The sequence below is a fragment of the Pinus tabuliformis genome, chromosome 7 (assembly GCF_031772625.1).
Source record: "Pinus tabuliformis cultivar Carrire ecotype Pingquan chromosome 7, CPIR1, whole genome shotgun sequence".
Lineage (NCBI taxonomy): Eukaryota > Viridiplantae > Streptophyta > Pinopsida > Pinales > Pinaceae > Pinus > Pinus tabuliformis.
The window spans coordinates 934,448,252-934,466,034 of NC_142293.1; the positions used below are offsets into that span (position 1 = coordinate 934,448,252).

The window sequence follows — 17,783 nt, forward strand, 5'->3', positions numbered from 1 at the left end:
TCCCTCATTGACCACTTGGGTCTCCCCACTACCTCTTGAGCCTCCTTCAGGGTCTGTCGAAGCCATCTTGGCTTCCTCTTCCTTCCACTTCCCTACAGGAGTCTCCTGTGGAGGTATGGGAAAATCCTCATCTAGTGCCTCTCCTCCTAGTGAGGAAGGCTCTGAACTAACTAAAGGAGATCCTGAACTCTGAGATACCGTGCCCGATGAACCTACACCACGTAATCCAGTACCAGACAAAGCTATGCTTTGTGAACCTGTCACCCCTGAAGAACGTGAACCTCTTGATCTTGGTGTACCACTTGATGCTCCTGAAACCTGTGGTGTCGCCCCTGCTGAGGAGCCTGCTTCTCTACCTGATCAATCTCCCGAGACCTCCTTAAAGCCCTCTCCTACTCAAATCTCACATCCCACCTCAAGACAATCTTCCTTTGTGTAGGAAGGTATATGCGGTAGGCTCTGCTGGTCTCGCTATAACCCATCAGTATACCTCTCTTTGCGGTGGGTTCTAGCTTCGTCCTCTTCTCCTCAAGGACGTGTGAATATGTAAGGCACCCAAAAATCCTAGTGTGCCCAACTTCCAGCTTCTCGCTGTTAGTTTTTGGTAGCATCAGAAGTGTTCTAGCCTTGAAAAATGGTGGAGAGGCTAAGGCACATGAGCTCTAAAGAACTCACAAACCATTTGGTGAAATTCCACCCAAATTGTATTTTATTAAAATAATTAATATTTTTAATGGGGTCCCTAAGTCTAAAGTTAGGGAAATTAAAATATTAATGGGTATTAATCAAAATATGGGTGAGAATGATCTAGAAGGCGGAACAAGTCATGTTTTAATCTTAGCCTTTGATTAGGGACTTAATCTCGACCATTGAAGACTCAACAAGAAAAGTATAAAATGGAGGCCTAGGGTTCATTTGGAAACACACAGAGAGATTGAGGAAATCGATTTTTTGAGGTGAGAAGTTCTCAAGAGGAAAATCGGTTAGGGAGATCTTGCAGCTGAGGGGCAAAGAGAATCCGGGAGAAGGAATTTTCAAAAAATACAGAACAGAGAGGTGGAGAGAGCTTGCAAAGAGGCAGCGCAATAGCCAGGAGAGCTGACGCAGAAAAGTTGCCTATCACGCAGAATCCAGAACTGTTGGAACAGCCGAAACTGTCGAGAACTGCCGGAACTATCAAAACAACAGGGGAAGTTGACGCAGGGCTGACGTAGAGCCAGCGCAGAAATAGTCAGGGCTTAGCTAGTTTTGTGCCGGATCAGCCAGAATTCTACCAGGTGAAGTGAGGTAAAACTCCTCAGATTTTCCGCCAGTATTTTTCTCTGTAAAGGATTGCTAAATGAGCATCATAGATTTGTATTCAGATATTTCTCCTACATAATAATAAAACCCTCAGAGCTACTGCACCGGTTTTCCCGCATTGGGTTTTTCTGGGGAGTGTCCAAAAATAAGTGTGTCCTATGTATCTTGTTCTTTGCTCTGTTTTCTGTTTCATGAGATCAAATATTTAATAAGTGTAGGTTGCAGAAGTAATTTGCTTCAGTATTCAGAAGAATAACTTGGTTAATGTATATTAAAAATCAAGTAGGTGAAGTAGATTCAGATTTGTTGCAGTAGGGGTTCCTTTGAGTGTAGGAATTTTCACACTTGCAGGTATATATCTCCTCAAGAGTCTTGCTCCCCAAGACTCTGTGTGGGCTCCGGTTCTACAAATAAACAGCAGTGTTAACCGCCTCGACCCACAAGAAGAAAGGTAAACTTTGATCATGTAGCATCGCTCTAGTTGCACCCACAATGGTCTTGTTCTTCCTCTCTACCACCCCATTCTGTTGAGGGTTATAAGGCACAATGAGCTCCCTCTTTATGCCAACACTCCCACAAAAGTCTCTCATCTCTACTGAAGTGTACTCACCCCCATTGTCTGATCTCAACACCCTGATCTTCCTCCCTGTCTGGTTCTCCACAAGAGCCTTAAACTCTTGGAATCGCCGGAAGACCTCATCCTTGGTCTTTAGAAAGTAAATCCAGGTCCTCCTAGAGTGGTCATCAATGAACGTCACATAGTACTCATATCCGCTCAATGAGACATGGGACATGGGACCACATACATCAAAATGAATCAAATCAAGGACACCTGCAGCTCTACTGTCACTGCTCTGGAAAGGTGTCTTGGTGTACTTTCCCAAAGCACACCCCCTGCACACATCATGATGATCAGTGCTAAAATCTAGCAACCCGGTAACCATCTCCCTCAACATTCTGAAAGCTCCATGGTGCAAGTGAGCCATCCTCCTGTGCCACAGCTCATATAAACCACTACTACTAGTCTAAGCCACCATAGCTGGAAGAGGTTGAAACATGAGTCTATATAGTCTCCCGCTACGATCTCCAATCACACGCGCAGACTCGATACTGGATCCTCTAGGATACAAAAGCACTTGTCCCTTTCAGAATAGTACCTCATACGACCTGTCCTCCAAGCTGGATATTGATATCAAACTCTTCTTCAATCCTGGAGCATAAAGAACATTTGTCACCTTCCGACTTGACTTTGGAGTTGTCGCCAAGCACAACCTCCAAGTCAATGTCATCCTCCAAAATGCCCGTGAGTGCTCTCTAACTCTGGTCATATGGCAGGATGCTCCACTGTCTATGAACCATACACGTGAAGATGTGACATGAGTGGCTAAACTCACCACCAAAGCACACTCTGAGTCAAACATAGCTGCAAACTCATCCACATCTGTTGTAGTTGCAACTCCTTGGTTCTTCTTACCCTTCTTGTTGGAACATTGTACGGCATAGTGACCCGTCTTCCCTCAAGCAAAGCATTTCACTCTGCTCATGTCCTTAGCCTTCTGGTTCCCCGTATCCTACTTTGCTCCACTGGAAGACCCCTTCTTGATCTTCTTTGTCCTCTTGCCCTTTGCCACAAGAGCAACATTCTCCTCTTCACCCCCCCACCACTCTTGTTGCCACTACGCATGCTTCTCCTGATCTCCTCCTGAAGGAAATCATCACACATCCTCCTCCATCCAGGAAAATGCTCTCTAGCCACCAAGTTGTGGATAAAACTATCCCACTTCTCAGTGAACCCCTCCAAAGCAATGCAAACCAACTACTCCTCTGGAATAGTCTCTCCAATAGCAGCCAACTCATCTTTCACCTGTGAGACTCTGGTGAGGAAAGATGTAACACTGCCGGTCTTGGTCATCTTGGTGTTGCATAATTTTTGTCTCAACGCCATCTTCTTGTTCTCATTAGAACTCTCGTACAAAGAGACCAAGAACTCCCACATTTGATATGCATATGTCATTCCTAAAACATGAGGGAACAAATGATCCTTGATGGCATCTAGAAGGATCCTCTTTGCCTTCACATTTTTCTTAGTAAACTCTACCAACTGAGTTGGATCAGTGGGCGGTTGCACAATTGCTTGTACAATATCCCACACTTCCACCTCCTCCAGTAAAAGCATAATCCTCTTCTTCCATGGGCCAAAGTTTTCAGCCCCCACTAATCTGTCCTCTACTCTCAACCCAGTAGCCATGACCCCACAACCAACCAAATGAAGCAAATATGAAAGCTTGAACCACTCTCCCTCTGAACTGCTGAAATCTTTGGGTTTCTGGGAAAGTTTCAAAGGTATGGTTCACTGTTTGAAGACTTTGGTAGCTTGCTGCCCTCTTTATCAGCTGACTGAAAATGTAAATCTGAGCCTCAACTTCGCTCAACTAAACTCTGATACCATGTAGAAAATTAATGATCTGCACCCTAACTAATTAAATCAAAAATTATGCAAGCATTCAAGCATGAGAGACTTATTTGTTATCAAGGTGACCCCAGAAAAACCCCACAGCCTTTTGGGGAAAACTGGTCTTCAAAAGAGGATTTTATTGCTTGAGAAATTAGTCTAAATACATAAAAATTAAACACAGTGCTTATCTCCCTTCCGCTGAAGCATTAAATGCAAATCTGGAAAATTGTGCCCACTGATATTTTTCAGATTTTCACAAATTTAAGTGCCCAGAATTTTCTACACTTTTACACAGCTCAGCTCCTCGATTTTTGTGCTCAAGAATCTGCCTCAAAATCTGTGCTGAAACAGCCTTGATTTTTGTGCCCAAAATAGCCTCGAAATATGTGCAAATACAACCTCAATTTATGTGCAGAAGACTAACTGTAACTCCTAGAAATTCATGCCAAACAGCAGCTGGAAACCTCCTCGATTTTTGCGTTGCCTGGAGCAGACTTCCCGAAATTTCTGCCTCGAATTTCGGGCCTGTTCTGATTTGATTCCTCCTTGAAATGTGTGCTCAAAACCTCCTTGAAATTGTGCCCAGCTCCTCGATTTTCACGCTGTTGTCCTTCGAATTCCATGTTGCCTCCTTGAAATCTGTGCAGCAAATTGTACAGTTTCATCCTTGGGATTCGAGCTTCCTATGGCTGCCTCCCTCTTAGCAAATCGAACTCTCCTTCTCTTGCAACTATTTCTCTTTGAAGATCTCCTTTCCTCTTCTCCTCTCCTTCTCTCAAGTGTGAAGTGAAGAATGAGTCTCCCTTTTCTCCTTTTGTCTTTTGGAAAAGATTGAATCCCTAACCCTAGGATTAAATGGTTGAGATTTAATCTCCAAATCTCAAGATGTGTGGTTGAGATCACCTTTCCCAAATGAACCCTCTCATACATTGGCCCCATTACTTAAAAGCCTCCTAGCACCTTTTTCAAGATGTATATCTTTTTCTAATTTTCTCATAAAGTGATTTTCTCAACTCACTATAATATTAGAAAAGTGAACTATGTACTTTACACATAAAGTCACTTTATAAAGTACAAGTGACTTTAATATTAGAAAAAGTACATGGTACACCACTTTTAAGTATCTCTTCCACCCATGACATTAATATAACTCATAAATTCACCAAGTCAAAACATAAAGTCACTTTATAAAGTCAAAACATAAAGTCACTTTATAAAGTACAAGTGACTTTAATATTAGAAAAAGTACATGGTACACCACTTTTAAGTATCTCTTCCACCCATGACATTAATATAACTCATAAATGTCACCAAGTCAAAAGTCATTAATCTGTCTGCTAGGCTAAAAGGGATAAATGCCTAGTAACACCTCTCCTTGGTATTATTTTCAACAGTTAACACAGTGACCTTGCAATCATCAGAGCCACAGCCTCTGCAGCGCCAGAGGCACTCGGTGAGTGTAACACAGGGGGAGGTATTGTTAATCAGGCCACTAAATACTTCCCGTTGGCTTCCATTTCACAACTTACTTTGAGAATTGCTTCTCAAAACAGTTGGGGAGAAGGTTACATTTAGACTAGGCAGATCATTCCAGGGATATAAAAACCTTGTTCACCAAATTAGAAAAACGTGATGAAGAGCTAGAAAGCATGAAGGTCAATCACTTTGATCAAGTGGCCGCCATGCAAAACCATTTGATCACTATGGAAGCAAATCATAAAGAAGAAATGAGTTCCATTCAAGTAAATTATGATAAAGTAATAAAAGACATGAAAATCGGTTTTCAGAACAGGTTGTCAGCTATAGAGGAAAGGCATGATGAGGAGGTAAAGATCATGAAAACTAATCACTCTAATCAAATGGCTACCATAGAGGAAAAGTGTGCTCGAGAGATGGAGGCTATGAAGTCTAGTATGTAGAATCATTTGATTGCCATAAAAACAGATCATGACAAAGTAATAAAAAATATGGAAGTTGGTCAGATGTGTCTCCAGAATAAGTTGTTGACCATGGAGGAAAGCCATGCCAAAGAAATCAGTGCTATGAAGCTTGAACACTCAGATCAGATGGGTGCCATGAGAATTGAAAAGATCACTCTTTAGAATAAACTACAAATAATGGAAAAGATACAGGTACAGGAACTTCAACATGGATCAAATAATGAAAGAAACAAAGAGTCTATGACAGATCACAAGCCTCTTGATCCGCCAGAGTAGTCTCATCTCATTGCCAGGAGGTTACTTGCCCCACTCAATACAGGTCAGTTGGAAGTACCGAAATTGAAAAAGAAGCTAAGAATGGTCAGGCTTATGTGTCACCTTTGACCAAGTACATACAAAATAAGGTTGGGCATACTTCAGATTCTTCAGATCCTTCATCCAAACATTATCAAAATCAGGACAAGAAATCTACAGTGGTCTCATTATTGACATCACATCCCACTGGGAAGAAAAGTAAAAGGCAAAAGAAAAGAAAAAGGAAGAAGTTTGATGCATCTGATGGCCGAGAGCAGCTTGATATTCGGATGAGTCACAGTCCTAGCATTTTCAGAATTCAGCATGGCACATCCGAGAAGCAGCCCATAAACTTGCCAGAGAGTTAGCAGATGCTCAGTATGCACCATGTTGATGACATCTGATGCCATAGGGCATCGTTTTGTATAGTATCTCTAACCCTATTCCTTTTTATTTCATGTCAGTTAGATAGTTTTACTTTCAGCATTTATATTATGTCGTTTACATTTCAATTTATTAGAGTAGATTTTTCTGTCCCAGCGATATATTTCTATATATGCATATGATTTCGATGTTGAATGGATATCTATTTGATGGACTTTTGTTTTCTTGGATGCGTGATTCTGGGGTTCTCACATTCCTTCAGGGAAGCAACGTGTCCCCATATGGAGTCAGATGTTGCACTCAAACTGTCAAAGTTCCAAGGAAGCGAAAGTGCCAATTTTTTCCAATAGGATCAAATCACTTATCAGCAGTTCATGTGTCATGGTCACCCCATTCTGCACGTTATATGATGTAAATGATCCTAGTAAGACCTTGATTCTATGTAACAACCTAGGTAAGCCTATAATTTTGATTACGAATTTCATCCTAGGACGTTTTTTAACCTCATTGATTACCTATGTTTCTAAACACGGCTAATCAAAAGAGTTTTTCCCCTCCAGCTTAAACCCCCAAAGTTGGGGTGAAATTTATTGTCGAAATCTTAGGTGAGTCCTAGTGTTTTAGTCGAGTCTAATGTAAAAGTGGTTTGGGAATAATTTAAGCTAGTTGGCTTAATTATTTTATTACAAATCACTTGGTCTACTAGATCATGTTGTGTCACAGATGGGTTATGTGTCTTGAGGGTCTAGGCCTAATGTGTATTCTCTTTTTGAGTCTTATAAATGTAAAATCTTATGTATTAGAGGGTTGGAAAAATATTAAATCCCCTCATGTGTAAATTAATTAATATTTTTGGCAAAATAAAAATAATCCTAAGCCGGAAAATTAATTAATTTCAGTCAAATTTAAATTGTGGGTCTTAAAAGAGTCAATTTTTAAAGGTCCTCCACCAAAGGAATATTGCATATTTTAAGGAAAAAAATTTTAAATTGGTAGCTAGGGCCAAACTCCACATGGGTCAACTTATTTATGACAGTTGATATTTTTCTTACATTCCTCTCTCCAAGAGGTGTAGGATTGATCTAAAAATCATCCGATTCTGACATGTACAAATGAAGTTATGAATTTATTTTGATTATGGACAAATTGTCAAGGTCGGCCAGCAAACTCATGTAGGCTCAGAAGCCCAACAGTCACTTTTATTCATCCTCAATGTTAGCCTATAAATACATGATACCTCATCCTCATTTGGACACACTCATCTTCACACATCTCTCTCTCTCCTCATTTGATTGGGTACAGATTTCTGGGCAGCTTCTCTCTCCACACATGCGAAGGAAAGGAAGGGCAATTTCATGTTTTAGTGTTGACCAAGTTTGACCGAATTTCCAAAAGGTTGCTTTGACTGCATTGACCATCTTTGACTGTGCTTTTGTGTGAGAAATTTTTGTTTGGGTAGGCCGCAGTTCTAGGCACGAAATCCAAGGTTGTTTGACCTTTGTTTGACCAGTGTTAACTGTGGTTAGGGCTGACCGCAAGTTGACTGTTTGACCAGACTTTGACTAGGCTGAATTTCACTGTTTTGAGGGTTGTTTCATCTTGTTGTTTGGAGGCCGAAATTGACTGAAATTGGCTAAATCTTTAAGGGTCAAATATGCCTTGTTGACCAGCGTTGACTTTTTTGGTTAGGGCTCTTTTGTTGTTGTCATAAATTCTCAGAATTTGTAAATTGTACTATCTCTCTCTACTAAACTATTGAAGACTAAAAGAAGAATTGATCAAGGGTTTCTCCACATTGGGGTTTGTCCCTGGCTGGTGCCACATCTTGTGTCCTCCTGTCTTGGCTTGTCTTCTACTTCTTATGTTTATGTTTATGTTATATCTGCATTTTACTATCATTGTGATGGGATTGCTAAACTGGATATTGATATTGGGCTAATAAAGAAATTGAAGTAAAATTGCTCTAAAGCATAGAACATAACATTGTTGCCTAAAATTAACCAAAAATGGACCCTTGGGCCTTGGTGGTTAAGTCAAAGTCAAATTTTTGAGGAAATTAGCCCAAAATAATTAATTTTGAGCTAATTAATGTGGAGTTAAATGATAAATTCGAAAATTCCTCAAAAATAAAAAATCAAGGGCCAAGATTAAAAAATCTTGAGGTGTTTATCAACGGCCAAGAATATTTTGACAAGGATCAAAGAAACTAGCCGTTAGTTTTCCATTTTAAGAATTTATCTATAAATTAGAGTCATTTGAGTCTCTAGTCATCTTGATTTCTGGCTAGAATTGTTGTTGAAGCATTTTGTAAATTATTGTATCGTTGTTCTACTATAATAAAAGACTTTGGGATGCAACTCGAGGTGTTCTTGTTCGTTGAACTGTGGTATGTATTGACTACGGGCTTCCTATGTAGTGTTTTACTTGATATATTTTGAGATAATACATAGTGTTTGCAGGTACTCAATCCTTGGTCTCCAAGTTCACAGACTATGAGCAAGGATCATCTTGTTTGGATTTCTAGTTTTTATATGGTGGATTAAATCTTCGCTAGGGCATACTGAAAAATAATTTTTTTGAAGCATTTTCTAAAGGTTGATAGAGATATAGGGCAACCCTTTTCACACTAGCTTGAGAGATTCAGTTTCTCCTAGTAGTTAACACAGTAACCTTGCAGACTTCAAAGCCACAGTCTCTACAGCGCCAGAGGCATTGGATGACTGGAACACAGGGGGAGGTATCGTTAATCAGGCCATTGCCTGCTTCCTGTTGGCTTCCATTCACAACTTACTTCGAGAATTGCTTCTCAAAACAGTTGGAGAAAAGGTTACATTTAGAAAAGGCATCTAATTAAATTTACCAAGATCATTGCATCTCACATAGGTCCTAGGTGTTGCATATCATATAGGTTGGTCAAACATTCAAGCAGTGGGTGTCTATTTGGTCATTTGTTTCAAATTTATAGAAAGCAAGAATTTGTGACTCCATTAAGGCACTAGTCTCATAAGAGAAAATCTAAATCTACTCAATAATCTTGCTTAATTTCAACCAAGTGGCTAGGCCACTCATCTATGTCTCCCAAACAAGTCGGTTTCCAACTTGTCTTCATTCGCCTCATTTCATAGGGACTACCCCCCATAACCTGTTGTTGGGGGACAACTAAAACATAGTGGGTGGGGATCAAAGTGATAGACCCCGTCCTGAGCGTTGTCACGGTGCCTGTACAATCTGGGCAACAACAGGACCCAAAAACAACATGGACTCAAGTGAAAACAACCATCCATCAAAGACTAAGATCATGTATGCATCTAGGTGGACCAAACTCGAATGTTAAGGGCTTATTAATACTTAAAACAAGGATCACCTTCTAATATCTAGAGTTTGGACGAAGTCCTCACAAAGGTGTTTCCTCCCTTAGTAAGGGTGGCTAATGGTCAACCCTATCAGGTGCTTCCAGCGTCAAGGGGAAGTGATAGTTTCAAGGTCCACCCCTCAATCAATAGGTGTTAGTGTATAATATGGTGATAATGAAGGGGAGAAGGCTTCATGCCAAGTACCATGGTCAAAGGGATCGGTTGATGGGGTGTCCACATCCTGAGTGTATAAATGTAAGGGAAGGAAAAATCGTGGAGGCATGGATTACCCGCTCAACCTGCTTTTTCCACCCCTCTTGTGCGACTTTTACTTCTTCTTTGATTATTCCTTGTATTGCCACATATAGCTTAAGGGTTAGAGCTTGCTTTTTATGATATAGCACTTTTATTACCCCTTAAGATGAGTCAGTTTATCGCTCATCAGGGTTGCGACATGCAAGGGTTCCTCTTGATGTAAAGGAGCATTATGTGCCTAGGAACCGCGTGATGGCCATATCAAGAGGGTAGAGCTCATTCTAGGCATTTTCCAATGCCCTAAACTTATGTCTTGGCGATCTTTTGCATTTTGATTTTCTTCTTTTTCTTTCGTATGATATGTTTTTTCATTATTTTAGGCTTTAGCTACATCAACCTTTAGGGCAAAGTTTTCAAGCCCTACTCAAGGAATGTGAACATATGGGTGCCAAATCCCAAAGAATCAATGGCACGTTTGACTCGAAGAATGGAGGTGAGATATGGGGCTTGTAAAGTGGCATGGAAAGTGTTAAATATGATATAGGGGATATGGACACACTATCTCAATCGTGGCGCTCTCCAAGTAGTGCCCCTCCTAAAACCCTAAGGCCTTAAGGGAGGTCCCACTGGACTAGGGCTAAAGATTAACCCCCCTGGTAAGGTGAGAGAACAAAATTGCGGTCAAGATCTGCCAACCTTCCAAATCACCTCGTTATCGATACTAAATGCCCAAAACAAACAAGTATAAGCACCCGATTGCAAAATGATAAAAGTACCTATTCAATAGTAGCCCACCTTCATTCATGTGTAAATGCCAAATCCCAAAGAATCAATGACACATTGGACTCGAAGAATGGAGGTGAGATATGGGGCTTGTAAAGTGGCATGGAAAGTGTTAAATATGATATAGGGGATATGGACACACTATCTCAATCATGGCTCTCCAAGTAGTGCCCCTCCTAAAAGCCTAAGGCCTTAAGGGAAGTCCCACTGGACTAGGGCTAAAGATTAACCCACCTAGTAAGGTGAGAGAATAAAATTGCGGTCAAGATCTGTCAACCTTCCAAATCACCCTGTTATCGATACTAAATGCCCAAAACAAACAAGTATAAGCACCTGATTGCAAAATGATAAAAGTACCTTTTGAATAGTAGCCCACCTTCATCCATGTGTAAATGCCAAATTGTGAGAGGCACAAAGCTTATGCAAATGGCGAAAGCACATGGCATATCACCGTCAAATAGTGACTGACAATAGCTATTGGGTTGATGGTCGTCCAGTTGGCTATCAATGTAGGAGAAAAGTTTTCCCCTATGGGGTTACCCATTTTGGTGGGTAACAGTGCCAATCCAACAATGACAAATGGAGTCAAGAAGATAATCCAAGAGGGCAAGCTCAAAAAAAGGTTAAGAATACAAGGACTATAAGGCTAAGACTTAGACCATATTCAATCTTAGTGGATGTTAATCACCACCACCACCATCATCATCATCAATATGCATGCCACAAGAAAAACTTAACATTGGTGAAATGATAATAAAGGAATACTAGGAGGAGGGCTTTCAAGTACCACATCAAAACATTGCCAATCAAGTGCACCTTACCATGGAGTATTAACCTAGCAATCACTCATGTAGATGTAAGATACAAGATAATAGTCCATAGACAAGACAACAAAGGGTCAATGGAGGGAGAAGTCCTCACACAAAACCCTTCCAGTATGATAGATGTAAGTTCTGAGACTTCTACAGTATGAGATTGCATTAATGATTGAAAGATCCATAGTTGCATTGTTTTTTGTCAACGTTTCGAAACCCATAGTTGGGTCCATCTTCAAGACAAGTAGTTAAATAATATAAGGAAATGGATCAAGATAAATGTACCTTTCACAAATTGCTAATCAATAGAAAGTACATGCAACTCTACAATCATATGCAACAATAAGCCGCACCTTGATTGGAAAGAAACCCTAACACATCACACATGCTCCATCAAAGATATATCCATTAAACCCCAAGGGGTGGAAATTGCAAAAGACTACAAATAGAGAGAGCTACTTTTTACATATAATGCAACTACATCTCCTTTTACAATAAAATAATAATTGATTTCCAAGACCCACTAATCTCTCCAAGAACAATGATAAAATAATATTGGAGACATCTAAATCCGTGTTTTTCTCCAAGGAAAACAATACAATAACAATATCTCATAACCAACTCATGTGACAAGTCAAATAATGATAAAATAAAGAGGTGGTTATGCCATGTGAATCATCCCCATTTACACCTCATATTATATGAGGTTCCATGTTGTGATTTTCATCACATATGTGGACATTTCTTGCTAATTCCTTGGAGCTTTTCGACTGATTTAAGGGAATTCATCTTTATGGAGGCCCTTTCCATCATAGCCTTGGATAATTTAATGGAGATCTTTGGTTTTGGGGGAGTCTCCCTTGGCCTTGGCAAGACAATTGTGCTTGTTGCTTGGTGGTCTTCTCACATGTGCTCAGCTTACCCATTGGTTGCACTTTTGATGGATGTGGGGCATCCTATCTCATTATGGTGGCTTGGCATATATGCCTATCTTGGATATGAATGATGGTTCTAGACCCCCAAGGGGTTGGATGATGATGTTAGGTGGTAGATGTTTCATGATGTTGTTGATGTTTTCAGTGATGTGGTGTGTTGATGTATGATGTTGGTGTCACTAGGATGGGGTTTTCTACATGGTGTGTTGGATGTGTGATGGGGAACACACTGATTAGATGGGGTTAGCATTTCTTTATGTCCACTTCTCTTCTGATGTTGCTATGGTGGGATGATTTGTGTTTCCTTTGTGGGATTTTCCTAGTTGATTTAACTTTACGATGTAATATTTGCTAGACATCACCTAGAGGGGAGTGTGTTTCAAGATGTTAGAACCCTTTTTTTAAATTATCATTTCAATGAAATACTGGACTTGTCACCCTCAATCTAATTCACATCAATGAATATTATGTTGAGTCTTGACAACCTTATTCTAATAAACAAAGGTTAATCAAAGACCACAAGAAGTACAGATGCTATGGATTGCAAATAGCAAAAAATAATAAGTATAGCTACCCAAAAATGAGCAGAAGTAATTCACATCTTATAATAATATGGCATCCTTTAGAGTGATTCCATGGGAATAAGAATTTAGGCCTGGAAACATTTTTTAGCAGATACAAGATATCATAGCTCTAAACAGTTTTCGGAGGAAGCATTATTCTTAAACATGATGATCTGACAATCTTATGCAGCACAAGTTTCTGTTCAACCGTCAACGCACAGTATTCTTGCAGAAGTCCAAACACTCTTGACGTGCTGAATACACAAGAAGGTTTAAATAGTTATAAGATCTCTCCAAGGCATTATGGATGAAGCAAGACATCACATTCAAGCTAGTTTTACTGTTTTCTAAAATATTCAGTCTCACCTGCCGTACAAAATGTGTGCTTACTATTATCAGTCAAACCTGAGCTCTCTATTGATGTACAGAATGTTAAGATACGAGTTTGAATTTGCCAAGCTCAGTTTTACTCGATAAGACCTCTCACTACGTTAATAGTTACAATCTCTTACTGTTTTAACCATTTTTTATTCCATTTAATTCAATTTATATGCAGATGTCAGATCATCTTATCTTGACTCTGGATAGTAGCTTGCAACTTTTCCAATGTAATTAAATAAGCATCAAGCAATTTATTATATTATGTCTCCAACCAAATGAATCTAGATCCAAATGATAAATGCTTTTTGAAAATGAGAAAAGCACAGTATGGTTGTACAAATAAAGATATTTGAAAAATGCCACAACAGAATTCAGAGCATACCATACAAACCCCATGGAAGCCAAATGATTTTGGTAACCCCAAGGTATTGCTTCAATTGATGCTCAATTGCCTCTCTTGTAAGGTGAGAGTTGCGATTTGGATTAAGCAAACACTCTTCTGTCGTGATGCAAGTTCCTATTGTAAGCCAAATAAAATAATAAATTAACATGGCTTCAAGAACTTTCCACACAACTTTTAGGAATGAAAGATATGATTATACTCGAGAACCTACGAAAGAATTGGGCAATCAATGATGACAGTTCTTGTTTCCAGACTAAAACTAGCATGTACATCTAAGGCACCAAAAGGTGGTAGCTCCCTAGCAAACATGGGAAAGAGAGAGACAATAAACTAACTTGCCTTCTCCATCGACATGAATACTACCCCCTTCCAAGACCATGGAATGTGGAAACCTTGTAAGCCTCTCAACTTCAATGATCTGTATGGTTAACAGCAGCCTTACAATCCATAAACTAATATGAACTACTTTCACATGTATATGTATTTCATCACCTTATATTTGTACTTCTAATATTGTAACACTATTTGCCTTTCAAAAGAAAATGTGTGAACAAGCTTAGCTTTTCGCATTTTACCTTTCTAGCAACAAGGTTATCAAGGCTCCAATCCTTATAGCAGCCATCTTCAGCCCCTGTAGACACAACATCTTGTATAAATCTTCGATAGAATAAAATATTAATAAGAGATTAAAATAAAGAGTCAAGTCAGAGACAATTTTGTCATAAGCATCATACTTTCTGTTCAAGAGGAAATAACCTGACCCAGACATGTAAATAATATAATAATGCCTCCTATCCTTAAAAATCTATAAAACAACTGAAAAGATGACCCATAAGGATGCATACATACCACCCCAACTATTGAAGTTCCAATCAATACCTGCAACACTCGAAGTCCTATCACACACGACAAACTTCATTTGGAAACGTCAGACTGGTTATGCATCTTAGGACTAAGATGAAAAGAGAACCAATGAATACAATTCTATGCAGAACCAGGAATATCTTAGCATATTTCTCCAAGAGAAACAATGAGATATCTAAACTTACTGTTGGTCCTATGTCCCTAAACCAAGCATCATTCATGCTCATCTCCAATACCCTAATGTTTTTTGGTAGCTGAGCCCGTGCACTATCCCACTTCACTCCAAGAGAAGGGTGCAAAGCAAAGTCGTTAGAAAATCCTTTTTGGAAGACTAATGCCATATTTAAAGAGCAAAAGAGTTTGTTAACCTCAACAAAGATCAGATCTTCGGAAGAGTCCCAAAATGTATGAAATTCATCTTCTAGAAAAAGAAAGTCAGATTCAAATAATTTTATCAACCTGCGCCACACTAGCACAGACTGTAACATTCTCAAACTTTGAGATAGCAGAAGCCACCTCAGCAAAGACGCGTTGACCATGCAAGCCATTTTCACGCCAATTATCAGGACGTTCCTGCGCAATTTTGAATTTCAAAAAATTCGATGTTAGAAATTGCATATAACAGATTGAAATTTTCAAGCAACAATCTAATTCCTGACATCTTAGGGAATTAATTTTACCAAGAGAAGTGAAAGCACAACTACAGCCTGGAGTGAATGAGACATGTCACATCATGTAATGTAACATGCCTAAACTAAAATGAAAAAGTTTTTGACATCCAAGCTGTAATGTCAAAAGAACACCAACATTAAATAAAAATAGACTAGCGTAGATCTATCTTAATCCCAAATTTTCTGAGCAAGAAGAGGTTTTTACCTAGGATTTTATTTATCCTTCTCAGTGCTTAATGGATCTATGCTAGTCTAATCTCAATACAAGCAATGACTGTAATGTACAGAGCAGTGCTGTCAGACTCTTATTGGACTCCCGAGTCTTGCGGAGTCTTGCCAAGTCACTGCTGAAAAGAGTAACCCTTAGAGACTCTTCTGTCATACTCTCCACTTGCCACTCCTCTGAAACTCACTAGCGCATATTTTGAGTATTGTTTTCTCTTTACCAAGTCTGGAAGAGTCTGAAAAGAGTCTGCCGTGTCTTCCCAAATCACAGGCCAGCCAAGTCTTAAAAGAGTCCGAATCTGACAACATTCGTGCAGACTTGTTTACCTACCACAATCAAGTTCTATTTTTTCCAGAAAAGGTATATCGTTTTTCTAACACAAACTTTTGGATAAAAATCTCTATAGTGGTTATAGCTGAATACAATGTCCCTTCCAAATTCGCTCCTCTCAGGACAATAGAGAGAATCCGATCAATATTATTTTGTAAACTAGATTGGCAGCCTCTGAAAATATATTAGTAAGAAAATCAGTTCAGAGAAAATATGGATAACACAGAATTGTAGTAAAAAATTGAAACATTTACAATCTCAGAAACAATGATCTATTGTATTGATAAAATTGTTTACACTGTATAGGCTAAGTTCTTTTCATATACTGAAGAGGTGAAGCCAGTATTTTAAAATTTCAGACTCGTATTCTCAAGAATATTTGGCAGGCATGGCAACTAAATGTCCAGATTCCAAAGTGTTGCAACTTGGACCTTTTAATGATACAATATGTTGATTTAGATCTGACACCAATGAAACTTTAGTTGAAGCTAGTGGTAGCTTCAGAAGGTATTTTGCATAGGCTTGGTGTCTCAGCATGTAGAAAATGATTTATCGCCTCTTTAGGTGCTTGCTTTATGGAGTAAGTGATTTATGTCTTCTTTCCTAAGTCTAACTTGGGAAAAGTACAATAATTAAAGTCAATTAATTATTGTGGACTATTAAGTCAATTTCTAAGGATAAATAATGAAATTATTTAAGTGATTTAGAAATGATCTCAATTGTTCATCTCCTAGATCTTCTAGAAGGGAGATTAGAGTTAGGGATTTGGGCTTGATGAAGATTATAAAAAAAGCCTAAGGGAGAGGTGAAGACACACAAATGGAGAAAGTGATTTTCTCTAAGAGCAAGAGAAGGAAGAGTGCAGGTTGATTCAGGAGCATTTCCAAGAGGCTGAATTACTGGAGATTGCAGGACCGAATTGCTGAAGCGAAGAGGAGGTCAAATTGTTGGAGGCCAATTTGCCAAGGCCAAATTTGTTGAGGCACAGAGGCTCTGTTCGAGAGGAAGGTGCAAGGCCGAGTTGCTGGTGAGAGGTGGGACAAAATTCTCCAGGCTGAATTTCTTCAAAGGCTAATTTTCAGTGGCATCGAAATTCCTAGGGCCGATTTCTTCTAGTGGGGTCGAGTTGCAGGTTTCAATCAATGCATATTTCCTTGTAATTTCTTTGTGGGTCGAAACTCTGATTTTCCTAAGATTTAATGAAGGAGAATTGTTTTGGGTGTTTATCGATTGTAATGTGTGATTGATCTCTCTCTGTATTTATTTCCACTGCATATAAATTTCTAGAAGTTAAAATACTATCAATTTTATTTTTCAACAATTCAAAAAAAATTGGGTAATAAAATAAATTTCTAGGAATAAATAATTGTTGCAAGAAGACAAATTTGGCTGGTATTAGGAGATTTAACATGGTATCAGAACTCTAGAAAACTCTGAAAGAGAGATCCAGATCACTTGGTTTGCTGCAGTGAATTTCTTCTTTTTACAGCAATAGAATTATTTTTAAATTTTGCAGTTACAGTTTTGTGGCCAAGTTACTAAGTCGATTTGTGAGGTGGTATCACTGAGTAGTTTGAGATATGAAGACAAGTTGGATGGGGCCATTAACTTCAGTCCCTGGAAGCAGCAAATAACCATAGTTTTAAAAATGAATGGTTTGTCGAATTTTGTGAACACAGCTATCCAGGTTCCTTTGGATCCAAACCAAGTAGTTGAGCACAATCAGAAGGATGTGAAAGGGATGAGTATAATTTTGGATGATGTGAGGGATCACATAATTCCTCACATATCAAGGAAGGATACAACGCATCAGATGTGGGTAGCCCTAA

The 17,783-nt window shown here is 39.1% G+C and overlaps 1 protein-coding gene across 12 annotated transcripts in view; it reads right to left on the reverse strand.

The window, feature by feature from the left end:
• Positions 1-17,783, reverse strand: part of LOC149250709 (agmatine deiminase-like) — a 270,021-nt gene that overhangs the window by 116,171 nt on the left and 136,067 nt on the right. For all 12 annotated transcript variants that reach the window (XM_089459211.1, XM_089459210.1, XM_089459209.1 and 9 more), the window contains 6 exons: positions 15,187-15,300; positions 14,913-15,002; positions 14,713-14,776; positions 14,439-14,494; positions 14,203-14,281; positions 13,843-13,977 (listed from right to left, as the gene is read on the reverse strand). In XM_089459211.1, the coding sequence (XP_089315337.1) occupies positions 13,843-13,977; positions 14,203-14,281; positions 14,439-14,494; positions 14,713-14,776; positions 14,913-15,002; positions 15,187-15,300 (538 nt within the window). The remainder of the gene's footprint in view (positions 1-13,842; positions 13,978-14,202; positions 14,282-14,438; positions 14,495-14,712; positions 14,777-14,912; positions 15,003-15,186; positions 15,301-17,783) is intronic.